Below are 22560 nucleotides of genomic sequence, written 5' to 3'. Positions count from 1 at the left end.
GGTCGCTTCCCTGTACATCCAGATTACCTATGATCGTAATGAAACCGGAATTGGGTGTCACTTTCGGCCCAGCTAGCTATGCAAACCTCTGCTGTTAACCCTGCCAGTTAGCACCTCACCTCACCTAAAGGCACCTGAGTAACCAAGAACTCGCTTTCCCAGATTAGTTTCCCCCCAGACTTCAACCTACAGCAGTTCAGGTACAATTGTTAAAGATTTCTTGTGAATGGAGACACCTACACAGTAATCTGCTGTAAGGATTTATTTTTTATTTAATTTGTTGTTCATTCCTCTTCATTTTCCATTAAAAAGCATAAAACATCTCCCTCTAATAGTGTATTTACGCGAGCATGGGGACTCCAGGTGAAGGACGATAACTCATCCATGGAAGTCGATTCACACCCAGTCATTACCCAGTTGTAAGTTTGCTTTTGCAGGAAGGAATAGTGCATATTATCTTCCCACTTCTTTCGTTATGTTCTTCCTGCAGAAAATAGATTTAGTTACGACAGCGAATGCACTGTAAACTTATAATATTTGTGAATTAACCCACAGATGACAGGCCTGTATCAGTCACGCGTTTGTTTAAAAGACAAGGGAGAAATTATGTGCTGGTGAAACTTGATAATGGAGAGCCAGCGTCGCTTGCATCGAATCAACACGCCATCTGTTTCCACCAAGGCTTTTACAGCGCCTGGCTCAACACAATAGTTGACTCAGTGTTATGACTTCCACTTGTAAACTTCGTGCTTGTGATGGCGGGCGGGCAGGACATGCACAGCTAACATCAAAGCAAGACGGAGGGGGCTAAAATTGCATACCCAGGAAACTCGGGAGGTCGCACAGGCTGGAGTTTACCTTTGAGAAAGTCTAAAGAACAAGAAGTCTGAAGTTCAAAATGTACGAGGAAACTAGGAAGAGGGAAGAAGCACTGTCGTTGTGTGTGTGTGTGTGTGTGTGTGTGTGTGTGTGTGTGTGTGTGTGTGTGTGTGTGTGTGTGTGTGTGTGTGTGTGTGTGTGTGGTTCTTTATTCTGAAACTTTCCTTTATGGTACGTGAACTGCGGCTTCTCACAACGCTTTGCCCGGTAGTTTTTGTCAGTTTGTGAAGCCTTTTGTTCCTTCTCTTGTGTCTTTTCTCCTCCTCGTAGTTCTTAAAAGTTTTTGTTTGGTTTGTGTGTTTCATTTCGCCCAAGCTCTCGGTCCCCCCCACCTCTCTCTCTCTCTCTCATTGTATTCTTACCATGGTCCCAACTCTAAACTTTTCTCTCTGAGTTTCCAGTGTGTGTGTGTGTGTGTGTGTGTGTGTGTGTGTGTGTGTGTGTGTGTGTGTGTGTGTGTGTGTGTGTGTGTGTGTGTGTGTGTGTGTGTGTGTGTCTTTCCTCCCACTCACTTCCCTTTCAGTTTACACAATCTTGGGTCTTTGTTCTTACTGGACGGTCTTCATTTCCTCTCCTCTTTGTCTGATCTTATCAAGTGCCTCTCTGTCTATTTATTTATCTATCTGTCTGGTTGGTTGTCTGTCTATATATCTATCTGTCTGTATGTGTGCCTGCCAGCCTCTATATCAGTATATTTGTGTTTTAGATATCTATGTATGTTTGTATCTGTATTTGTCCGTCAGACTCTTTGTTTGTCTGTCTGTCTGTATCTGTGGACGTATTTTTGTGTATGTATGTATGTATCTCTGTATGAACCTAAATCCATCTGTCTGTTCATATACCCATATATCCGCCTATCTATCTGTAGGCTATCTACTCTCCATCTATCTATACCTATCTGTCCGTCGTCCAATTATTTATTACGGGTACACCATCAGGAGCTTAGGGGCCTGGGGATAGCCAATTTATTCCATACATTGAAGGCGAGCGTGACCAGTCTCTCTTCCCCGAACAGTAAATTTGTAAGCAGTAAAACCCAACCATCCCTCGACCGTATACCTTTTGGGCTACATCTGATTGGAGCTTCTTAAGCCATTGGTCTATCAGGTGAATGTTTGATAAATTATATGGTTACCACCCAATGTAGTGGATGGTGGCGTGGGCTATAAGAAATTGTTTGGTTTATCGCTCGGTGTAAAGTCACTTAAAGATGGCACTACATCAGGTGAATGGATGGTGGGTACCTTTACCACTATAAATTTCACGTTAATCTCTTATGTCCTACTTCCAGTTTTCTTTATACACAGCTGATCCTTCCCTCTCCTCTTCTTTCACCATTCTCTCTCTCTCTCTCTCTCTCTCTCTCTCTCTCTGTCGCTGACAGTTGATTCTTCCCTTTCCTTTTCCTTCATCTTTTTTTCTTTCATGTGCCTCTCCTGTCTCCAGCTGTCATTTTTCTTCTTACCCAGCAAATCCCCTCCTCTCCTTTTCCTTTCACGGCCCGGGCTATCTTCCATCTAGGCCTGATCATCCCGAGATTAATCGATTCTCTCCAGCCTCCTCCACTCCTTTCTCTTTTATCTGCCTCCCTGGTGCTGGAGAGGGCGCCTTCAGTAGATGGCACCAACATATATCGGTGGTGGAACTGCCTGGTTATACACATGCCCCCTCAAACACACTCCCTATCCCCCGAAAGTAGAATGGTGAGCTTCAGGAGGACAGTTTCAACCAACAGTCGACTGGGTTCACATTCAGATGAACCTGGTACTAAACGACCACAATATCCCACTTCCCCACAAGTCACTCTTCCTCCCACACATCGTCATAGGCTCTACTTCTTGTGCTATTATTATTACTTTTCTTTTAACACTCGCAGGCGTCCGTCACTACCTCTCAGCTGAGTAAAATCGTCTACCAGAATAGCATACAAGAGTTATCCTGACCATAAGACGGTTATTGATGAGTTTGACTTTCAGGCTCCTATAGCTCAATCTAAACTGAGAGAAATCGTCTGGGGGAGCTGAAATATAAGCCTAGAGAATGAGCGACCATGAATAGGTGGATTTTTAGAAAGCATCCTAATGTTGGCATACGTCCGTGTTCTTGTCAGGTAAGAAAGAGCCCTAACACCTTTTCCTAAGTGATTTGTTTTGCACTCTGAGCTGAATGAAATCGTCTGGGGTAGGTAGAATATATCCCGAGAGAGAGAGAGAGAGTCTTCCGGTTCCTCAGGTTTCATGTGTATCCCTGTGTGTGTGTGTGTGTGTGTGTGTGTGTGTGAGAGAGAGAGAGAGAGAGAATCCCCCAGTGAGTCAGTTCAGCAGCCTTATCTCGCTCTTCAATTTCCATCAGTGTAATCCTTGTTTGTCTTCGTTACACAACCCATAGTAACTTGCCCCACATTCTCTTCTAGTCAGTCTCTACGCCTTCCCTTCCACCGTGCCCCACCCTTCATCATGTCTTCACGGATGTCTTCCTCTGTTCTTAGTTTCATTTCTCTTCATTTACTTTCTACAGTTTTGTCATTACTTCTCGGAAAGAGTATTTGCTCTTTTGTTTTTTATTTCGTTTCATTCATTTCCATCTAATTTTCTCATTACTGCTCAAAAATATATATATGTTGTATTTGTATATTTTTCATTTCTCTTCATTTATAATTTGATTTCTCATTACTTCTTGAAAATATGTATGTTCTTTTCTTGTTTTCATTTTTTTCATATTTTTCCATTTAGTGTTGTCATTACTTTTCAAAATTGTCTTCTTTTTCACCTCTACTTCTTAATTAACATTCTTTCTTGTTCTTATTTCTGTTTAAACGTATTATTCTCTATCTTACTACTTGTCAAAGAAAAGGAAACTTATATTCTTCGGTCTTTTCAAACGATCTTTCTCTTTCTTGCATCATTTTTATCAGTCATTCATCCTAACCACTCCACCCAAGATTGTCAAAACTTGTCCCTTATCCTTCTGCATTATATTTTCTCCATATTCCTTTTCAGATATAGTTTCTACAGTCTTCTGTCTGTATATATCGTTTTTTTTTTTTTTTTTTTTTTTTTTTATATAACCTCTACCCTCCTGATCTAACCTTTCACCATCTGTTTCAGTCTCAGTCAACTTGCCCATTTACCCTGCACATGACTGCTCCACTGTTATCTTTTTTTTCTTTCTTTCCAAACCTTCGTTCTCATCTTTCCACCTTACCCCCTTTCAACCTCTTATCGTTCATCATTTATCTACATCCATCTCCATCCCACTCGACAACCGACCCCTCCCCACCTCTATCTATCTCTCTCCCAGTCGACGGCCCTCTCTCCCATCCTCCAAGGTCTCCCAAATTCTATTCTCCATCCATCCTGACCCGTGTCATACCATCACCTCGCAAAGTGAATTACAGTACTTCAAAGAACCTTTTTACCCTCCGCTTCACTCTTCCCTTTTCTACGAAGACTCTGACTGTAACTTTGATACTAGTACAGTGCGTAGGTCTGCAATGGCGTAGTTATAGAAAAAAAAAATCTTGGTTACAGCATATAGATAACTCAAATACAGACTCATAGCAGTTGTAACGTTTGTGAAATATTATGTTAAGGTCGCTCATCTTAAAATCGACTGTCTTCATGGATCTTATTGTGATAGAGTTAAAACAATAGCTTTATATTATGTCAAAGCCAGTTTTATCATTACAGTATTTTTTTTTACCAGGGAATAAGAGTATCACACGTTGGATATTGAGTAATTATACGTGAAAGCATTGTGAATCTGATGTAGAAATTAATGAGTTTTGGTGGCAAGAGACTATTATCTGGCCAATATCCCATAGTAATTATTAACAGGCGCAGAGTGAATCATGAGCCTCGCTGTTATGGATGTTAAATGATTGCGTCCAGTGCTACAGTTTAGCTTTTATATAGATAGTGGTATTTTGATAATATATTTACTGAGGTGTGTGTGTGTGTGTGTGTGTGTGTGTGTGTGTGTGTGTGTGTGTGTGTGTGTGTGTGTGTGTGTGTGTGTGTGTGTGTGTGTGTGCGCGCATAAAACAAGGGCCTGAATATGAATCCTGGTTACCCTTGGCACAGCTCTCTCTCTCTTTCTCCACACACACACACACACACACACACACACACACACACACACAACTGTAATTACATTCAGATCATTTAGCTGAGACCCTGTGAGAAGTGGCTGTGAATGAGAGTCTCCAGGCGCTCCCACGCCACCACCACGCCATCTGTTGAGCGACGCTGGCACTCACACCTCACCCTCACCCTCTACCCACCTCGCTCTCTCTCTCTCTCTCTCTCTCTCTCTCTCTCTCTCTCGACCATATATATACAAATTTTTCTTCTTTCGACTTGATTATATTTTTCAAGATTAGTTATAGGTGTGTTCCTTACTTGCACGGACTTGCAGCTCTTGTTAGTGTCGCTTTACGAATGAGAGAGAGAGAGAGAGAATTTGTGTTTATTGATTTCAATAAGTGGGTATAATTCATCCATTTGGTAATTATTCATAGGACCTAAATGATGACACTTAGAACACGATCATTTCAAAGACATGGCCAGAAAGCCCATCATCACCATTATCATCATCATCATCATCATCATCATTATTATTGTCGTCATCCCAACTCTACCAGCCACGTAAAAATGGAGTCAAAAATTCGTCAGAAAATCCTCTATCCTAATTTAAAGGCTGTAAATATGAGTAGTGTGAGTGTTGTGTGTAAAGGGTGTAAAAAAGTGAATATTCTGTCACCAAACACACTACCATTATTTTGAAGCGATGAGTGTGAGTTACGTTAAGGGTGGTTGGCAGGCAGAGAAAAGAGAGACCATCACATAGCCCACTAACTAGATACTATGCCCTTTTTAATGTAACTTGGCCTAAAATTGCCGTCTCTGCATCTTGAATACTTAGTTGTAACAAGAGATTAACAATGGAACATGTTGCTATCGTTGTCCACCACAGACCAGCGTAAAAAAGCTGCTAAAGGATGGAAATCTGGACCACGTTAGAGTAAAACCAATGTAGCTTCGTAACTGACAAAGCACAACGAGAACCTGCTAAAGAATGACCACTAATTTTCAAGCTGGACTGTAATCTCGCTTCGATACTCTTCAATCCCAGAAGTAAGTAACGATTAGCTATTGGCTGCAGCTGTATTTATCACTCACTCCTGCACCATTTATCGAACTACGGAAAACATTACAAAAATAACGTCGCGTGAGGATGCCTGTAAAAGTTGATACCGGTAATCTGTAGTACCCATCCTGGTGTGTTAGAGCCCATGTCATGAGCAGAAACGAAAGGATGCAAACAAATTCATGCATATCTTGGGTCATGGTACCAGAGTCCCCTTAAAAGGTCGAGCCACACGTATCGCAGTACAGTACGTCGTGACTTTTTTGTTTCTTATAGTCAGTTTGTGAAATATATGTAATTTACTTTACACGAGTAACAAAAACTAAAATTTACTAGCCTCTTGATCACGTATTTAAAACAGTATACCCAGGAAGGATTCATATCTTTCCACAATCCACCAACATATATCCCTCTCCCCTCCCCCCTCTGTCGAACCCTAAGAGCCGACACCTTCGACTCCCCCCACCCCTCCCATCTTGGTCGATACGTCAAGACGGTGGGCAAACACCTACACCCTCCCCGACACCCTCCCCAACACTACACAGGCAGGCAGGGATCTGAATATTAACTAAGCATCGAGTTTGCATCACGCACGACAGTCTTTGCCCTCGTGTTGTTTATTTATGTATTTATTGTGTGTGTGTGTGTGTGTGTGTGTGTGTGTGTGTGTGTGTGTGTGTGTGTGTGTGTGTGTGTGTGTGTGTGTGAAGTACAAAATTCTTTGGGGGTTCTGTTAAACGATGGCATTCCTGTCTGGGATCCCTTTCACTAAGAGGACGTAATTTTCAAAGTCTTTTATGTATCCTGTTTTATTTTTAGCTCAAGGAGAACTTTTTCGGACTTCTACACCATAAGGGGGCTCTCAAGCAATTTTGCCTTAGCGATTTAGTATGAACATTACACTTCATTATTCACTTCTGTATTGCTTAGCTCGCGAAATTAATTGCATACGTACTGTACCGGTAGCATACAAGAGAATAACACCGTGCAATATCAGTAAATGAACTGGCGAGGAAGAAGTGCAACCAGACCCTCCTATCCCTCGTTAACAGGTACTGCCCATGATCTAATAAGTGTCTGTGTAATGAAGGGACAAGATAATCTGATAACGTTGATAGCGCACAGGATACGGAACCGGCAAGGCATTCCGTTAATGGGAATAGCACGTTGGATGGAGAAAGGACGAGAAGTTGATAACGACACGAATATTAACTTTTTTGATACGAGAACAACAAATTAATATCGGATATGGGAAGATAAGCATAGTTTGGTGTTAATAATAATAATAATAATAATAATAATAATACACTCTCGCTGTAGGACGAACAACATTTACTTAGTGACGGGAGAGAAACCCGTGACAAGAAAGGAAGAACATAATACAAAGACGTGAAAAATAACAGCGTGGAGGATTTTACATCATATATAGTTGACCGCAAAAATAAACGAATAAATATATAAATAAAAAAAACATGCAATATGGCACAAGCAAGATATTCAGATAACGTCAGTAACACGGTGTATATACGAGACCAGCAGGATGTACTGATGACAAAAATAACCCGTTACATATGAATAAAACGAAATTATTCTGACGACGTGAGTAAAAGCAGACTGTCTGATATATAATGTCTAAGTAGAATAGCGAGTTAAATATTGAAGGACTAACAATATAATGACGGTGATAACAAGCTGGATATAGAGAGAACAGCAGTATCCTCGAATGATGGGAAGAACGAGAACTCGGTGGACTACAGGCCAGAATTGTACTTCCTCTGCAGTCTTTCATCCTCTTCTCGTGGGATAGGAAGGAGACTGAGGGACGTTTATATATACGGCAGCTCCACCGCCTCGTCCTGTCGGTGCCACCACATAAAGAAACCCCTTTCCAGCACCGAGGGAGTGATACCACGGTAGATATGTGCTGGACAGCTGATTATAAGTACATACATAATAACAAGTTGGATATGGGATAAAATAACAGGTTTTACATTAGAACAACATACTATAACGACGCCTGCAATTTGTCGGATATGAAAAGAACAGCAGTATATTCTAACATCCGGAATAATAACACAGTTGGACAAAGGGAAAAGTGGTCTGCCGGCTGAAATTATTACATGGCGAGAAATTAATTTTGGTGGTGCTGTCAAGAGCGATTTGGCGACGTGACGCAGTGACCGGTGGCGTGTAGGTGGCCGATGGTGAGATATCTTCTGACATTTAACACCACTCTCTTTTAAAATATTGGTCTTGTACAGCCATGAGCAAAAGTTTGGCGACACTTCTCTGCTAGTTTTGACAGTGACATTTTACACACTTGGTTCGAAAATATTAGCCATGTACAGTAATGCGCAAAAGTTAGGCGACACTTCTCACCTACCTTTGTCAGTGACATTTTACACCACTTTTATAATATAGGTCTTGTACAGCAATGAGCAAAAGTGTGGCGACACTTCTCTGCTAGCTGTGGAAGATGTTACATTCGTTATTATTTATGTGAAATGAGTATAAGGCAAACAGCAGAGGAGTATAAGAAGAAATGATACTCTGCCGTTTGGGGAGGAATGAGAAATATGGAAGGCAGGACACAGTATTGACAGGATTGTAAGAGAATTTTTTGCTCATGGTTGTACATTTCCCAAACAGATGACAGACGTAGGATATATTTTTAAATTAACTGTAATCCATTTATTTTTCATACAAGTAGATGAATACACAGTTACACACAAAGCCATAAGGTGTAGTGGTGCTGAGAGGGACAGTTTACACAGTGGTATCGGTATAACCATGTCATTGTTCAAATATCCCTGTGCTGCTCCCCCCTATTCCCCAAATCTGGGATTGTCGACTGCAGGAAAGAGGCAGCTTCAGCCTTCAGTCCACCCGGTACAGGTCCAAATGTGCTTAGGGTCACAACACAACAACAACACCGTAACTAGGTCGATCTTCTTTGTCCCTAGGTACACAAATAAGTACCAGTCTCCACTCCTGTTCAATCACCTCAATTCCACGGGTCTTGATTGTCGAGGCAAGAGCAAAACCGGTGTTGGGCCACTTTCACTACCTTTCTGTGTAATTCATTGGCCCTTCACTTGCTCTGCTCTGGTATGGAAATGCTTCGTGAATAACGGCACAGTTTGGAGGTTGTTGTTGCAGCGATTGAGGGGCTGAAAAGAATGTCAGGCGAAAATAGACCTGTTTCAGTGAGAGTAGAGGAGAATCCGCTTGTTAGAGTGATTGCAGAAGAAATTAGGCTTGTTGGAGTGTGATCAAAGGACAGTAGGCTTTTTAGAGTTATAGCAGAAGAAAATTGGCTTGTTGGAGTGAGAGTAGAGGAAAATAGGCTCATTAAAGTGAGAGCTTGGGGTCGTATTCTAATTGCCATTGGAGATCTCGTAACAGTTCTTCTCTAGCGATTTATTCTGCACGTTAAACCTCAATATCGCCCGTGTGCGATGTTGATGCAAGATCGATAGTAAAACAGTATAAATAACCTTGCTGATTTAGAAGTTCGTCACAAATCTTCGTCAGCGATTTATTTTGTTTATTACACCTCATCCTTTTGTATGTTGTTGATGCAAACTCTGTCAGTATTAAAGCGATGTAAAAAAAATTATAAGAGAATGTTAAGATGTATAAGCGAAATAAATCGCTAAAGGAGAGGCGTAAAGGAGACCTCAGCACCACATGCAGTGCGACCCTAATGGATTAATGAGGGTGCAGAATGTCTTGTCTTTTTTGTGTCGAGTAATTATTGAGGTGAATATTTAACTTTATTTTCTTCACACACACACACACACACACACACACACACACACACACACACACACACACACACACACACACACACACACACACACACACGTTTATGTAAGACTTTTGTTCCCTTGGTGTATTGTGATGCATTGTTATGTGTGAGTTTGACGGATAACTCGAGTATTTTTGGTATATTTGTGCTTGTGTGTTGACTGTGTATTGAGTTATGGTGTGGAATATTAAGGCACGATATGACTAGAATATTTATGGTGTATATATGGATTCTCTGTGTCCTTGGGCTATTTCTGTTGGCCTTGGACTTCTTGGTGATTGGTTTATTATTGGTTTCTGTGAGTCTTCTTGAGGTCGTTGTTCTGTGATTCTGTACCCTTTGATTCTGTGGTTATATTTTGTCGTGATATTTAACATGTTAGAGTCTCCTTCCTTCCCCCTCCCCCATCTCTCTCTCTCTCTCTCTCCTTAACGAGTATTAAGCCATCTCAGGGGTCTTTATGGGATTTAAGCAGCTAATCCCCAATCACCTTGTCAGCATACGCCCATCGATAGCGATTTTCGAGGCGCATTTTTCATTCTCAGTTTTGATGGTGGATTAAATGACACACAGGCCTGCATTCTCGTCGATTCAGGAAGCCCGTAACACCTTTTCCTTAGCGATTTATTTTGTGTATTGCATCTTGCTGTCCTCTTCTGTGTTACATAAATCCTTCCAATAACGCCATACTCTGCACAGATAACGTACAAAAAGGTATTAATCACCCATATCCAGAAATAAATCGTTAAGAGAGAGGTATTAGGGAGCTTCCTTTACCAACGAGAATACGGACTATAAATACAGGTTAATGAAGATCAGTGTTGCATGAGAGATGATTGTGCAATAATTCATAGCCTAGATGCAACTGGATTTTTTTTTTTTTATAGGAGCACGTATTGTAGGCTTGAGTTTGGTGTTTGTATGGTTTTTGTGTTTATCTGTAAGTAAATATTAAATGGGGAAAAGAGAATTTTTTTTTTTATGTTTTCTCAGCACTACTGGTACGATTTTCTGATATGCATAACATCGCGTAATGTTAACAGTAATCAAATCGTGTAATGTTAATTGTAATATAAGATAAATTACGTATATCAGGGCCAGGGTTATATTTCCATCTTCTGTCAAGCTTATATTTCTTTCGAATCTAGTGACAAGCTTATATATCTTTCTGATCTAGTGCTGAGCTTTTAATTCAGTGCCAAGCTTTTATTTCTTTCTAATCCAGTGCCAGGCTTATAGTTCTTTCTAATTCAGTGACTCCAATCCTGTTAATCCAACAAATTAACGCGTCACAATAGGCCCATCAGACTACGAATGGATAATTAACTTGGGCAATATACGAATGTCTGTTTTTTAATTTACTCTTTTGCTTTATTTAGTTCAGTAGGGCAGTGGTTGATGAAGACTGTCTAAACCTTAAAGTCTGAAAAGTCTCTGCTATCTGTCTATCTGTCTATAGCCAGACGTATGGGATGGCTGTAAACAAAACGCCTCCATGTCGCCTAGTCCCCTGCCATTTCGCTGCCCTCGATTTCTGTATTTGCCAAGTCTCTGCTAAAGTGACATAAAAAAATCGTCTTAAGGTAGAGGGAATAACACAAAGAGCACCATCGTAGTGAAGGGGCTAAGCTTAAGTCGTAGCCAAATCTGTCGAGGACTAGGCTTAATTCCAGATAAGCTGTCGACACCGTAGCAGTTTCTGCAGTAGACTAACTCCTCTCACTCGAACCATCAGTCTACGTGTGAATGGCTCCGATCATACGTATAATTGCATCAAGGGTTGGTGTAGCTGATATCGCCATGGCCTTTCTCACTTCTAGTCAGTCTCATTTTAGCACTTCCTCCATTCCTTCCTTTTCGCTTTGCCTAACCCGTTTAGTGTGGTGACATTTATTTTATCTACTTATACATTTGCAGTTGCTACACATAAATTTTTGGTATACTCTGTTCACTTTGACTTGGTCTAAAAATGTCACGCCACCATCTTGAATGCTGGAGGTGTAGTAAGGGATTAACTCTAGAATATGGTGCTAGTCACGAACAAGTGCAATGGGAAGATTGTAGAGCCGTAGCATTGTCCTTTTCTGCCACTCAACTCACTAAGCTTCAAAAAGACGAAAGTATGGACCAGGTTGAAGTGACTGACCTATACCACCAACTGATTTTGTTTATAATAAGAGTCCACCATTTAGTGAAAGGGTTGTCAGTAATAATAATAGGAAGAGGATGAAGATAATAATAAAAATAATAATAAGAAGAAGAAATAATAATAATAATAATAATACCGGTAATAATAATAATAATAATAATAATAATAATAATAATAATAATAAATACTGCCTCTTGTGGAATCGAACTGACGCCCAAGATTAAAACAGAAAAATCGTCAACGTACCGAAAGTGTAAATTAGGATGCTCCAATTCTGTAATCTGTAAATAATAGTCTCGCTAAAAATATCATCCACCATATTTCCAGGTTTCCAATATCTTATACTTGTGTCTTAAGATTTAATTAAGGCCTTGGCATCTCCTCGCGTGACCAAAGCCGAATTTATGATAATGACCAAGGAGATTCTGCCTTTTAATTTTACTGTCCGGTATTATGCTTCTCTCCCTTTTCGTCACGTTGGCTTAAAATTTGTCTTGTATTTTTAGGTAACCGGCCAAGAGTAAAATTAGAGGAGCATAACACGCCAGGGATGAAAATTATGTGAGAAACTTTGCTTATTATTACTATTTTGTTTATTTTCCAAGCACAGTACTACTACTACTACTACTACTACTACTACTACTACCAGCACCACCACCACCACCACCATTACTATTGTTATTTTTTTTCCCCCCAGTTGAGTACGTAGGCTACTATAATGAGCCGTATTGTAGGTGGCCAAACGAGACATCATATAACGATATCCTTGGCGATTTTTCTTCAATCTTGCACACTTTCTTCAATTTATATTTATACTATACTATATATGTTAAATATTGGCATAGTTTGCGATAATGGCATATAGGAGGATTATTAATTAGTGACGTGCAAAGTAAACAGCTTAAGAAGATATGCTCCTGGAAAATAATTAAGGTGTGAAGTGCAAAATAAGTCGCTTACAAGGATGTGCTAGGAGAAGGTAATTAAGGTGTGAAGAGCAATATCAGTAGCTAAGGATAATGTGCCACGAGAAGATTATGAATATGTGAGATGCAAAAAAAAAAAAAAAAAAAAGAAGAAGAAGCTGAAGAAGATATGTTACGAAGAGATAATTAAGGTGTGAAATACAGAATAATTCGCTTAAGAAGATATGCAACGAGAAGATTTGTGTGAAGTACAAAATAAATAGTTTAAGAAGATATGCAACGAGGAGACATGTATTAAGTGCGGACTGTTTAAGATTGCTAAGATGTGAAGAGGAAAATAAATAGCTTAAGAAGATATCCTACGAGAAGAATATTTAGGTGTGAAATGCAAAATAAGTAGCTTAGGAACATGTGCTACTCCTCCTACTGAATGTCAAAGACTGTCCGGTCCCAGGTGTTTATCTTAAAGGCGAATTATGTGGTGTGGGAAGTAAGTGGAGTTGTTACTTGAAAATACCTGTAATTTACTCAGGTGTGGCATTATGGGGTAGTAAATTGTGAAAGGTGAAGTACCGTAATAGCTCTAGATACACAAAAACGCGTACACACACACACACACACACACACACACACACACACACACACACACACACACACACACACACACACACACACACACACACACACACACACACACACACACACACACACACACACACACAAAACTTTACTGCGGTATATATTTCTGTGCGTTACCGTTTTCCAATACTTCTCCAGGTATTGTCTCCTACTTTCTTGAAAAATTTGAAAGACCTCTCATTTCGAAGGGGTTAATGGAGGCCAAATTTAACCCCACCAGCTCGTAAAGTCTCTCCTAAGCTGAATAAAATCGTCTGGTATTTTCAGGAATAAACTTCAACCCACAGCAGTTCAGGTCCAATTGTTATAGATTTCTTTTATGGACAGTGAAAACGCTTAATTTTGGTTTATTGGATTTTTTTTTTCCTTCTCTGTTCATCTTCTATAAAATAACAACAATAATCATCATCATCATCATCATAGTAATAATTAATAAAATATAAATGACTGGGTAGCAGGGAGAAATGGAAGGTTTGACAAGACAGCACAACAGATGGGAAATATTTATTTGTTGCTCTCTCTCTCTCTCTCTCTCTCTCTCTCTCTCTCTCTCTCTCTCTCTCTCTCTCTCTCTCTCTCTCTCTCACACACACACACACACACACACACACACACACACACACACACAGTCTTAATCGCTAATATAGCCATCACGTTGACAGGAAAAAAAAAAAAGAGAGAGAGGGAGAGAGAGAAAAGGAAGTTGTTAATGAGTGACCTCAAACAAGTTCCAAATCACCAGTAAAGGTCAGTGCTGCATGCCTCAAAGATTACTCGATCGTGTTTTAGTTCATCCACCATTTAGGGATGTACAGAGAGAGAGAGAGAGAGAGAGAGAGAGAGAAATAAACATCTTTCCAAAGTTTGACGAACTCATAGCGGAAAAGTCGAACCATTTGAAGCTTGAATTAGTAGAGACTGGATTTTCTCTTTATTTCGTCGGTTGTAAATTTTTTTTCGGACGGAGGTGGGAAGATAATTTTTTCTTCCTTTGACTCCATAGTATTCTCATAGGTTATCAAGATACACCTTAATATCGACTTAGTTTGCATCAGTAAAACACGAGAGGATAGGCCTGCCAAGATGGTTTAAGCACAAATTTACTGGCGAGAAAGAGATGTTACAAAATAGTCGTATTTTCGTTCGTCTGTGGGACTTTGTGGCGATGTGTCTTATGTGGAAGCATCTCGAGAAGCGGCCCTGTCCATCTCTTTCACTAACGATTTTCGGAAACAAGGTTCTTCATTCCCGTAGACTTAAGCGCCATACAGTGAAGCCACACTACACCACATAGCACACCATACCACCCTCTCATACCGCACCACACCACACCAGAGCATTAACCAAAATGCCCTGAAGTTCCAGCATATACTCGTTTTTATTTGTTCATATTACACCTTTTAATATTCTCCAAGTTTTTTTTTTACATCTTAACATTTCCGCTGTTACCGACGCACTTTTATTCAGGCTCACGGCAGACAGGATCGATCAAAAGCAGGCCTACAATTCCCTGCTGTATCTGTCAGTGGAAGGTGTTAGGCTGGATGAAAGACTTATATGATAACAATATGAAGCACCGTATGAGATATAGCAATGGAATCTGTTTGATGTACAGGAGGAAGGTGTTACGCGCAGTACATTTATGTGATAGAAGTACGGAGAACAAGTCAGAGAAGCACGAGATGTAAGAACGTTCTGTAATGGCGAATAGGATGGCGTTACATGAAATAGCTACATTAATATGACAGCATTATGAAGCACACAACAAAACGGTATGAATTGTAACGTTCAAGATGATGTTACGTGAATTTCCTGCATTTATTTGATACGGTAACAATATGAATGAAGAACACAACAAAAGAGTATGAAATGTCAGGATACTCTCTGGTGTTCATGAGAGAAGTGTGTTAATGAAATACGAGTTTATTTTATGAAGTATACGCAAAATATGAGATGTAAGGCAACTCTCTGACCTTTGGTGTGGCGAGGAATGTGAAATACGGAGGGCAGGACACAATGCCGACGCGGGATTGTTGGCGTGTTTTTGCCGGCGAATTTTTGCTTTTGAAAGGACATTATGTAGCTCAGTGCTCTGCCTTGAGCTTGACCTCTCCATTCCGGTATTTTTTATTTCTTATTCTTGCCACCATCCTACATCTCTTCTCGCCGGTTATGAAGGCTTTCTAGCATCTCTTCCTTAGCGATTTGTTTTTTAATATGGCTGGGTAATATCCTTCTGCACGTTATCCATGCAGAATATGGCGATATTAAAATAATTTGTAATAAGGAGTTGGACAGCACGGTATAATAAGCAGAACAAGTTGCTTAGATGAAGGTGTTAGGAAGCTTCCCTAGCGAACGAAAATAGTTTTTTTTTTTTTTTTTTTTTTATAGATACAAAAGCGAACATAAATATCGATTTACTTCATAGCGATAAATAACGAAAAAGTGAGCAGTGATTTTCGTAGCACAGTATTGCAGTCTGAGGAGAGTCTCAGAATATTGTATACAAGATTCATATTTATTGGACTAAAAAGTTAATTGATATTCCTTTCCACGGCTGTATATGAGATATTTTCGGTGCTTTTTTTTTTTCTTTTTTTCAACCACAAGACGATTTTTATTGAACTTAAGAAGATACATCTCATTTTTTTGTCTTCATCTTAATCTCTCTTTTTTTTTTTTTTTCTTTTTTTTCTTAGTGGTTATTCTTGCTTCCACTAGACGACTATTATTCTGCTAAAGGTGATCTTATAATAGTAAAGGGGCTAACGAAGTGTGCATCTCACCCACCCCTCCATTATAATTATTTTTTAACAGAAGAACAGAGGAAGGAAAAATAAATTATAATCCACACACCAGATTACAGGTGTCCTCCATGCATGAAGACTCTGTAACAGCTTGAAAGTCCATAAACTAAGAGAGAGAGAGAGAGAGAAAGAACTATCAGGCGGTAGAATGATTTGTGCAAGACGTCACAACATCGAAGGGGCTAACTTTCACCTCGTTAGAGTAAGCTCAGTAGTTTATGCTCGCTAATGCCCAACAATTTATTAAACCCAGAAAGTTTTCACGCATCTTTTGTTTTGATCACTCCACTGGCGATGACATACATTACAATCTGTTATTTCTACCACCGGGCTGTTTAACCTATTCTCATTTCCTAAGGATTTTATACAGACTGGGATAGACGTTTTCGAACTGAGATGGTTAGAAAAGGCCCTAATAAACTCTTTAGGATACAAGAGATTTTTCCCCAAGTTGAGCAAATGTCGTCTGGCGGCAGCAAGAAATAGTTAAGAAGTATGTCACCCGGAGTTAAGGGGTTAATTTTACCTCAAGAGACACTTTTCGAACCGGAAGAGTAAGGTACATTCTTCATTAACTCCTTGGCGTCTCTTATGAGGATCTTTTAGTAGGTCGGAATGAAGAGAAAAATAAAAAATAAAAATACTTCATCTGTATGGTCGGAATGAAAAATAACTTCTTCACTGCAAAGGTCAGAATTAAAAAAAAAAAAAAAAAAACACACTACATTTTTTTTTCTTGCTACATCCAGACGATTTTATTCTGCTTAGGAGAGACTGCCATGGAGTTAGCAAACTGGACTATCCCCATCCCTGCAAGAGAATACTCTTTTAATAAACAAAATCGTATGGTGGTTGTCTTAATACGTTTACATAGGCGTCATCGGATCCTTAGTGATGTTAGTAGAAGCATACTGGATTAATTCCTTTTACTACAATGGCTTCATCCTTCGCTGCGACAGATAATTTCTTCACTGCGACAGATTCTTCCTTTACTACGGCAGATTCTTCCTTCACTGCGACGGAGGAATGGTATATGGATTATTATTATTTTTTTTTTCCTTCCTCTGTTCATCTTCTGGTAGAAAAATATATTTCTTTAAGGAACATAAAATCGTTAGCCGTGACAAGAGTAAATTTAGAAATAAAATAGTAGCAGCAATATATTTACGCAGACATCATGCTACTGGTCTCACTGTCTTGGCGTTAAAAGCAGCGTGCAGTGGCCTCATCACCACCAGAGGGACTTTCTTAGATGATAAAGTAGGTGATTGATAGCAAGAATAAATTAACTTAGACGTCACTGAAGTCACGGGTAGTTTCGTTCTTATTTTATCCTTGCCTTATACAGACGATTTCATTCAGCTTCAAAGGGTTGCCTGGCAGTAAAGGAGCAGTTATAAGCCTGTCTTAACACCCTGACTTTGAGAACCCCTTCACTGAGGTAAGAAGAAGGAGAAGAAAAAGACGAAGTAGAAGAAAAGTCTGATGCCTTGGTAGCGGATGAAAATGTGAGTCGTCATCGCATTACAAGAGTATTAGAAAAAAACAAAAAAAAAAAAACAGGCCTGGAATATGTAAAAGTTGTTGGGGACTCGAGGGGAAAAAAAGTCTCTCCTAAGCTGACTAAAATCGTCTCCAGATCGTTTCATTTCGTTTCTTAAGGCACCAGGATGCTTGTATACATTGACCGTGGGCTCCTAATGGCAGCTCCCCACGCCGCTCAATCTATGGCAGCCTTCCTGTTCATAGCAAGAGCAAATTATATCGTAAATCGTCATCATGATGCAATAAACCTCTTCACCCACGAGATAGTTATGTTCGTCTTAATAGAGACTTTAAGGGCTGGAGGAGTTTAATACAGCCTTCATTAACATGTTCATTACAAGTCTCCATAGCTTATTAAATTCATTTGGAGGTAATAAAAGTGAAATAAATTAATTAATATACCATTGGATTAATGGGGGCTTTAATATCGTGGTCTTAACAGGGTTCGATTTTTTTTTTTTTCATGCTACCTCCACACAGTCTTAATTCAGGTGAGAGAAATTCATCCATAAAGGAGTTTAAACTGACATCTTAACACTGCCATGGTAGAACGTAGATTGTCTATTCGTCCTAACTCCAGGCCATCCTATTAAACTGAGAAAACCCTGATCCCCCCAAAAGGTTCAAACTGTGTCACCTTATCACTGCAGTGGTTTAGTGGAGGGGGTTAATTTCGTAAACCACACTATTTTTTCCAACTCCACATGATTTCCTTTTTTTTTTTTTTTTTTTTTTTTTTTTTTTTTTTTACAGAAAAACCCCTAGGCATCAGACTAGTTCAAAGTTTAAACCTTATCAGTGGTGAAGCTAGGTACTTAATCCCTTCAGCACAATAACGTAATTTTCATTTTAATCAAGACACTACCAGACGATTTGCTTTCAACTTAAAGAAGGGATCTGTAGTAGTGAGGAAGTGACTTAAGGCGATACCTGCTCCCTCCAGTTCGAACAGCCTCCTTAAGCGGAATAAAAACGCTGGGAGGAAGAAAGAATAACTGCAAAGAGACGTCACCGAATTGCAGGTCGTAAATCTCGCCAACTCCAGATATATTTACTCATGATATGCCGCACGCAACAAATGGTTCAAAATAACCCGCTATTTTCAGGTACCTCAGTAAACAAGTTCATATGGTATTGATATGGACTAGAACTTAGCTTGACTGTAGTTTGTCGTAAAATATGAAAAATAATGATCTTTGCATTGAGTTGTTTTGATTTTGTCTTTAATATACCGCAGAACATGAGCAGAAATAATGTTCTTGGCACTGAGAAGTTTTAGCCATTATGGACTTTTTCTTGGAATTTTTGTGGAGTAAAAGTTGCAATAATGAAATCTTTGAAAATACAGTAAATTAATCGGCAGAGAGCTAAGTTAAGGTTTTATAGATTTGAGGTAAGGTATGTAGTTGAGAAGACGGGTAGGTGGTAACTCTCGTGGTCTTGTGGTAACTCATGGCCTTGTGGTAATTCTTGGTTCTGTAGTAACTCTTGGTCTTGTGGTAACTCTTGGTCTTGTGGTAACTCTTGGTCTTGTGGTAACTATTGGCCTTGTGGTAACTCTTGGCCTTGTGGTAATTCATGGTCTTGTAGTAACTCATGGTCTTGCAGTAACTCTCATGGTCTTGTAGTAACTCATGGTAACTCTCATAGTCTAGTATTCATTTCCAGGTAACGCCAAACGATCGAAGTCAGCTGAATGTGTAATAGTTGCTTCACTGTTACTATTGCCACCATTAAATTCTCGTAGCCTGTTCTAGTTTTCTGTTCTAGCTGAGACACAGACTAAATTATTCATCAGGGTCGAGTTAGGAGACCTTGAGGTAATGCTGTTACCAAATTAAGCCATTTCGTGGTCGGGACAACTCTATTATTTCATTCCTATTAACGATGGACGATTTTATTCAGCTGAGAGTGGATCATAGAAACCTGAGTGTTAATAAATGTGCGATAACTGATTTACTGGTATGGGACTTGTTGCGTCTGACCCCTACATAGTGTATATGTGGACGTCTGTAATATTGCCACTAAATTGTATAATATTAGTTTGTACTTATTTAAAAGATACAGATGAATTCACTCACGGTCGACAAACTCTGCTATTTTAGCTGACGCCAGACGATTTTATTCAGCTGAGTGAGTCAAAGCGGCCAGTGTTAATATATTGTGGGGGAAAAAAAATGTAATAATGGAATTGATTAATCTTATCTTGAGAAATTTACAGCGAGAGACAGAAGTTTGCCTAATACTTCACGTCTACTACAACTACTCACTTTCCTCCGCTGGTTAATAATCCTAAGCAGCGAGAGGCCTGGTATGTTTCTCTGCCCAATAGATAATTCTCTGATAGTGATACATCAGGGAGGAAAATAACTAAATACCCACAATGTGTAATAGACGCAGTGGAAAGAGTGTTACCTGACGATGATTCACATCCCCTATCAGCTCAGTTGATGGCCAAGTGTAGTCAGACTGTAGGATCGATCTGAATAGTAACCAAGGAGACTTACTGCTGCCTCATAACTAAGGGTCATCGAATTTCATGCAACCACCCACGACTTGTTGAAATTATAGGAGTGGCCCAGTTTTGTCAAGTAAGAGCAAATCAACTATAGGAAGCAGACTTTTGACCCAGACTGTACATAGGACTCGATTTATTACCCAATACATAACGGCCTTTCTGATCGATCTCTTAAACGTTTTGATATATGAAATGAAAAAATACATCTCGCCCAATCTTTTCCCGTCAGGAGCGTAGGCACCCGAGGCTAGGCATGGACCAAACGTTATCCCGTGTGTCGTTATGTGAGCGATAAACCCCAGACTCCCCTCAACGCACATCCTTATTGGCCACATAAAAACTTGTATAAAAAATAAAGCTCCCAAAAGAGAATACTCGCACGGAAGGTCTCTGAAGGTCAATGCAGGCGGCAGGTGAAATATGTCAAATGTATCCCCTAGAAGAAATTAATGAGGCGAGGAAAGTAGTGGGTCAACCTACCTGTGAGGAGCAGGAAGGAGACGTGAAGGAGGCCCGGCATCTTCGGTATATATCCAGGTCGCATTGTGGCGGTAATCCTCTTCCCGGTCATTTGACACTGAGAATCGCTCGAGTGTTTTTTCCCCCACTGATTCTTTATTAATCTTGGGTTTACTTTATATCTCTAGAATATTGGTTCCTCATCGTTTCCCAAGTCAGCCAGACGTATGTTCCCGCTTTATCACCTTACCGTGCTTCAAAATTAGCTCTTATTTTTCTATAGGTTATGTATCCTTTTTAATTTATATGTATTTATTACAACACTACCTTCCAGTAAACGAGTATTCTTTAATTTCTATCCAAAAGTAAATTAACCAGCAAGTTTTTGACAACGCCGAGGCGATTGCGGCACTAGAAATTAATTAATCCACCTGTGCGATGTCCAGATTTGCTTTCAAGTCCCCGTAAGTTAGCGGGAGGGTGCTTGGGAGAGCCTCCGAGCCGAGAGCAAAGCGACAACACGTCCACCTTCGACGGAGAGCGTAGCCCGACTGGCACCTCACTGGAAGATCGAGCCTCTGGTGAATCCCTGGCAAGTCTGGATGAGGAGGAGATGCCAGCGATCCCGGTCATGCATTTCCTTTCGAGTATATATCCCTTCTCGTATTTCATGATCGAGAGAGGAAGTTAATCAGTGACGGAAATGAACACGGAGAGCTCAGCAGGTAGAGTAATCTGCCCATCGAGAGGATTGTGCGCTTGATCAATAATTCTCCTGCCTCTGGACCCGCACTGGTCGCCCCTGCGCATGTGTGCCATCCTTTCGGCGCTGCAGCCCACAAGGAGGAGAATCAATGTGTTTTTCTTTTGCGGGGGTTGCACTCGTCCATAGCGGAACTTCCTGAGAGAAACTCCTGGTAATGGTGGAAAAGAGCTAGAAAAAGAGCTTGTATCCTAGGGTTAAAGGGGGAGAGGGTAGTTAGGGAAGAGGGGAAAGGGGAGCTCAGTGGATAAGGCTGGTGACACGACAAGAAAATGTTGAGGAGAGAGAAGTGAGGGTCGTTTTCTAAGTGTCTTTGGAGATGTCGTAGCCTATTATTCTTGGCGATTTATTCTGCACATTATATTTTGGTATTATCTTGCGTGATGATGGAATCTGCCGATATTTAAGCAAAATATCTGTAGAAGCAATTGATATTAAAACGAAATAAATAACATGGAGGAGAATGTTACGGTGCAGTAAGCAAAATGAGTCACTAAGGAAGAAGTGCTACGACGCCATATATGTCACTTGTAATACGGCCCAGCTATGGAAGGAGGGAAATGAGTTTTAAGTTGATAATGCTGGTGGCACGACGTGGAAAAGGGTTGAGTTAGACGTGAGACAAGCCAGATAACTTCCTTGCCAAAGAACTTCGCCAAAAAGATAGAAGAAAGCGAATAGAAAACCTTTATGTAAACTACAGTCCAATTATGTATTTTGTAGTTTATTCTTAGTACTTTAAGATGGCTTCTAGTAATGAAGGGGTTAATGAAGGCTGTACCTTCGTTGGTTCGAAAACTCTTACCTTAGCTGAATAAAATTACTGGATTTGGCAAGATTATAATGAATAACGTTCCCGAGCTGAAGGAATGTACTCTTTCAGTCTGATGATGTATTTATTATCCTTTTTACA

The 22560-nt window shown here is 40.0% G+C and overlaps 1 protein-coding gene across 1 annotated transcript in view; it reads right to left on the bottom strand.

Annotated features, from left to right (window-relative positions):
- The window catches only part of LOC145400271 (uncharacterized), a 142041-nt gene extending 120620 nt beyond the window's left edge, over window positions 1-21421 (bottom strand). The window contains exon 1 of the mRNA XM_080272828.1: window positions 20906-21421. Within this exon, the coding sequence (XP_080128954.1) occupies window positions 20906-20996 (91 nt within the window). The 5' untranslated portion in view covers window positions 20997-21421. The remainder of the gene's footprint in view (window positions 1-20905) is intronic.
- Window positions 21422-22560: the final 1139 nt, after the last annotated feature.

This window comes from Coenobita brevimanus, chromosome 51 (assembly GCF_032717465.1).
Source record: "Coenobita brevimanus isolate Jiangsu-jjx chromosome 51, ASM3271746v2, whole genome shotgun sequence".
NCBI lineage: Eukaryota > Metazoa > Arthropoda > Malacostraca > Decapoda > Coenobitidae > Coenobita > Coenobita brevimanus.
The sequence above is the reverse complement of the archived record's forward strand: the minus strand, read 5'-3'. Positions and strand labels throughout refer to the sequence as shown.